The 4,243-nt window shown below is 49.5% G+C and overlaps 1 protein-coding gene across 1 annotated transcript; it reads right to left on the reverse strand.

Moving 5' to 3' along the window:
• Positions 1 to 1,821: 1,821 nt before the first annotated feature.
• slc3a2b (solute carrier family 3 member 2b) lies at positions 1,822 to 4,237 on the reverse strand. Its single transcript, XM_041237971.1, has 5 exons — positions 4,215 to 4,237; positions 3,717 to 3,897; positions 2,771 to 2,914; positions 2,451 to 2,522; positions 1,822 to 2,327 (listed from the first exon to the last, which is right to left on the reverse strand). Exons 2-5 carry the CDS (start codon positions 3,864 to 3,866, stop codon positions 1,983 to 1,985), a joined length of 711 nt encoding a protein of 236 aa, XP_041093905.1. The 5' UTR covers positions 3,867 to 3,897; positions 4,215 to 4,237; the 3' UTR covers positions 1,822 to 1,982.
• Between the last annotated feature and the right edge of the window lie 6 nt (positions 4,238 to 4,243).

Below are 4,243 nucleotides of genomic sequence, written 5' to 3' on the forward strand. Positions count from 1 at the left end.
TTTTTGGAATTTGTATTTATTATAATAATAAAAGCAATCTTTGGAACTCATGTGCTTGGTTGGGTATTAACTGTACTAATTAATGCTTCCCTGTGCTTTACCAGACCTCTCTGTGCTTTACAATGCTTCCCTGTGCTTTACCAGACCTCTCTGTGCTTTACAATGCTTCCCTACTTCCCTATGCTTTACCAGACCTCTCTGTGCTTTACAATGCTTCCCTGTGCTTTACCAGACCTCTCTGTGCTTTACAATGCTTCCCTGTGCTTTACCAGACCTCTCTGTGCTTTACAATGCTTCCCTATGCTTTACCAGACCTCTCTGTGCTTTACAAATGCTTTACCAGACCTCTCTGTGCTTTACAATGCTTTCTATGCTTTACCAGACCTCTCTGTGCTTTACAATGCTTCCCTGTGCTTTACCAGACCTCTCTGTGCTTTACAATGCTTTACAATGCTTCCCTATGCTTTACCAGACCTCTCTGTGCTTTACAATGCTTCCCTGTGCTTTACCAGACCTCTCTGTGCTTTACAATGCTTCCCTGTGCTTTACCAGACCTCTCTGTGCTTTACAATGCTTCCCTGTGCTTTACCAGACCCCTCTGTGCTTTACAATGCTTCCCTATGCTTTACCAGACCTCTCTGTGCTTTACAATGCTTCCCTGTGCTTTACCAGACCTCTCTGTGCTTTACAATGCTTCCCTATGCTTTACCAGACCTCTCTGTGCTTTACAATGCTTCCCTATGCTTTACCAGACCTCTCTGTGCTTTACAATGCTTCCCTATGCTTTACCAGACCTCTCTGTGTGCTTCCCTATGCTTTACCAGACCTCTCTGTGCTTTACAATGCTTCCCTGTGCTTTACCAGAGCTTTACAATGCTTCCCTATGCTTTACCAGACCTCTCTGTGCTTTACAATGCTTCCCTATGCTTTACCAGACCTCTCTGTGCTTTACAATGCTTCCCTGTGCTTTACCAGACCTCTCTGTGCTTTACAATGCTTCCCTGTGCTTTACCAGACCTCTCTGTGCTTTACAATGCTTCCCTGTGCTTTACCAGACCTCTCTGTGCTTTACAATGCTTCCCTATGCTTTACCAGACCTCTCTGTGCTTTACAATGCTTCCCTATGCTTTACCAGACCTCTCTGTGCTTTACAATGCTTCCCTGTGCTTTACCTTTACCCCTCTGTGCTTTACAATGCTTCCCTATGCTTTACCAGACCTCTCTGTGCTTTACAATGCTTCCCTGTGCTTTACCAGACCTCTCTGTGCTTTACAATGCTTCCCTGTGCTTTACCAGACCTCTCTGTGCTTTACAATGCTTCCCTATGCTTTACCAGACCTCTCTGTGCTTTACAATGCTTCCCTATGCTTTACCAGACCTCTCTGTGCTTTACAATGCTTCCCTATGCTTTACCAGACCTCTCTTGCTTTACAATGCTTCCCTGTGCTTTACCAGACCTCTCTGTGCTTTACAATGCTTCCCTATGCTTTACCAGACCTCTCTGTGCTTTACAATGCTTCCCTATGCTCTACCAGACCCCTCTGTGCTTTACAATGCTTCCCTATGCTTTACCAGACCTCTCTGTGCTTTACAATGCTTCCCTATGCTTTACACAGGGAGTCAGTGGCTGAGCCAGGATTTGAATCTCCTGGTATCAAGACCCCCTTTTCTCCCAGCGCTGGTCCAGCGAGCCTCCTGGCATCATCGCTGCGCTTCTGGGGCAGAGGAGAAACGCACCTAAATCTCTTCTCACAGGCTGCCCAGCTTATTGCAGTTGAAGGAAACTCATCAACTTTAGCAGAGAAACACACAGAGTCATTGTCACAGCACAAAATCTTTTAATCTACAATAGTTACACACTGGAATGTTAAGCAGAGTGGAAAAGAAGGGGGGGGGGGGGCAGTAAGTTACAATATCTAGCTCTAGGATCGCCCCCACTCCCCTGTGCTCTATTTTGGGGTGGGGGGGGGGTGTGCCCCACTTCATGCTACGTAAGGGAATTTGAGTAACAGAGCTTCGCTGGGTTGCAGGGCGAGTCTCCCCAGGGCCAGCCTGGCCCCTCCCTGCCTGCCCGGGTCGGAGCTCAGCACCACGGTCGCTTCAGGGGGGAGGAGGGGGTGCTGCAGGGTCACCTCCTCCGGGGACTCCCCGAAATTGAGGGCCACGAGGAAGCGCTCGCTCTGGTCCCACCTGCGCAGGTAAGAGAAGACGGAGGGGGAGGCGAGGACCGTCTGGAACTCTCCGTAGAGCAGGGAGCGCTCCTTACCCTTGAGATCACTCAGGGAGCGAAAAAGACTCAGCAAGGACTGGGGGTGTGACTTCTGAGCCTGGGGAGAGAGGGAGAGAGGGGGAGAGGGGGAGAGGGGGAGAGAATTGGGTTATTTTTTTTTCAGTTGTAGTTATGTGATTAATTTATGTATTTGTATTTAAAATCACACAGTCACACCCACCTTGACTGATACATTCTGGTTATAATCCGCTTGACCGCTCTCATCCCACTGCATCCTGGGAGATTTGACAGCCTGGAAGAGAGAGGAAGAGGCAGGGAGGGGGGGGGAGACTTCAGAGGTTGCACCGATACACACACACACACACAAATTCCCCATCCCTGCTTCAACCCCAACCCCCTGGAAATCACTTAATAAATGCATCTGCTAAAATTATAATAAATTAATAGCACTCTCTGAATCTCCCCGTTTGGCTCTTAGACCGGTCCCTATGTCCCGTGTTTGGCTCTTGGACCGGTCCCTATCCCTCTGTACTGTCTCACCTGTCCAGGCTCGTCTCTCAGTCCGATCTCGTCTCCGTAGTTGGTGACGGGTGTGCCAGGGACGGTGAAGAGGAGGGTGTGGTAAACTCCCAGCAGCCTCTGCGGCACCAGAGACGCCATGTGACCCGCGACACGCCCGCCAACCTGCGAGAGGAACAGAGACAAACGCATTATAATATTAAAACGAGCCCGCTAAACACCACACTACAATATTTAAAAAAAAATCAGAACGAGATCGCTAAACAAAGCCTCTGATGAGAGGAGGGAGTTCATTCTATATAGAGGGGGTGCAATTCAATATGCTAACAAGGGAACATTATTCAGCAGCTTTCACTGGACTCTATGAAGCTGAGGGAGTTCATTCTATATAGAGGGGGTGCAATTCAATATGTTAACAAGGGAACATTATTCAGCAGCTTTCACTGGACTCTATGAAGCTGAGGGAGTTCATTCTATATAGAGGGGGTGCAATTCAATATGTTAACAAGGGAACATTATTCAGCAGCTTTCACTGGACTCTATGAAGCTGAGGAGTTCATTCTATATAGAGGGGGTGCAATTCAATATGTTAACAAGGGAACATTATTCAGCAGCTTTCACTGGACTCTATGAAGCTGAGGGAGTTCATTCTATATAGAGGGGGTGCAATTCAATATGTTAACAAGGGAACATTATTCAGCAGCTTTCACTGGACTCTATGAAGCTGAGGGAGTTCATTCTATATAGAGGGGGTGCAATTCAATATGTTAACAAGGGAACATTATTCAGCAGCTTTCACTGGACTCTATGAAGCTGAGGGAGTTCATTCTATATAGAGGGGGTGCAATTCAATATGCAGTGTCTCTCCTATACAGGGCTGGGAATGAGACTCCTATTGCACAGCAGTGTGATCCAGTCCAGGTTTCACTGCTACCAGCTTGATCAGCCCCCAGTGTGTGTCACTCACCGCCCAGCCAGGCCAGCTCCCCCGCAGCTCCCTCAGGTACTGCCCCACGCCCGCGGCCACAGCGCTCCCCGTGCGGTTCAGCCCCCCCAGCACCCCCGACACCAGCAGCTCCGCCGCGGAGCGGTTCTGCAGAGTCAGGACCCGATCCATATCCTGCAGACTGGTCTCCCCGATCAGTATCCTGAGAGAGAGAGAGAGAGAGAGAGAGAGAGAGAGAGAGAGAGAGATTGATTATTACCCAGTGTGTATCACAGCGCCCCCCCTGTGGTCAGTGTGTGTATCACAGCGCCCCCCCCCTGTGGTCAGTGTGTGTATCACAGCGCCCCCCCCTGTGGTCAGTGTGTGTATCACAGCACCCTCCCCTGTGGTCAGTGTGTGTATCACAGCACCCCCCTGTGGTCAGTGTGTGTATCACAGCGCCCCCCTGTGGTCAGTGTGTGTATCAGTGTGTGTATTGCAGCGCCCCCCTGTGGTCAGAGTGTGTATTGCAGTGCTTGCCTCGGTCTCTCCTCAGTGCTGTAGTTGCC

This window comes from Polyodon spathula, chromosome 47, assembly GCF_017654505.1.
Source record: "Polyodon spathula isolate WHYD16114869_AA chromosome 47, ASM1765450v1, whole genome shotgun sequence".
Taxonomy (NCBI): domain Eukaryota; kingdom Metazoa; phylum Chordata; class Actinopteri; order Acipenseriformes; family Polyodontidae; genus Polyodon; species Polyodon spathula.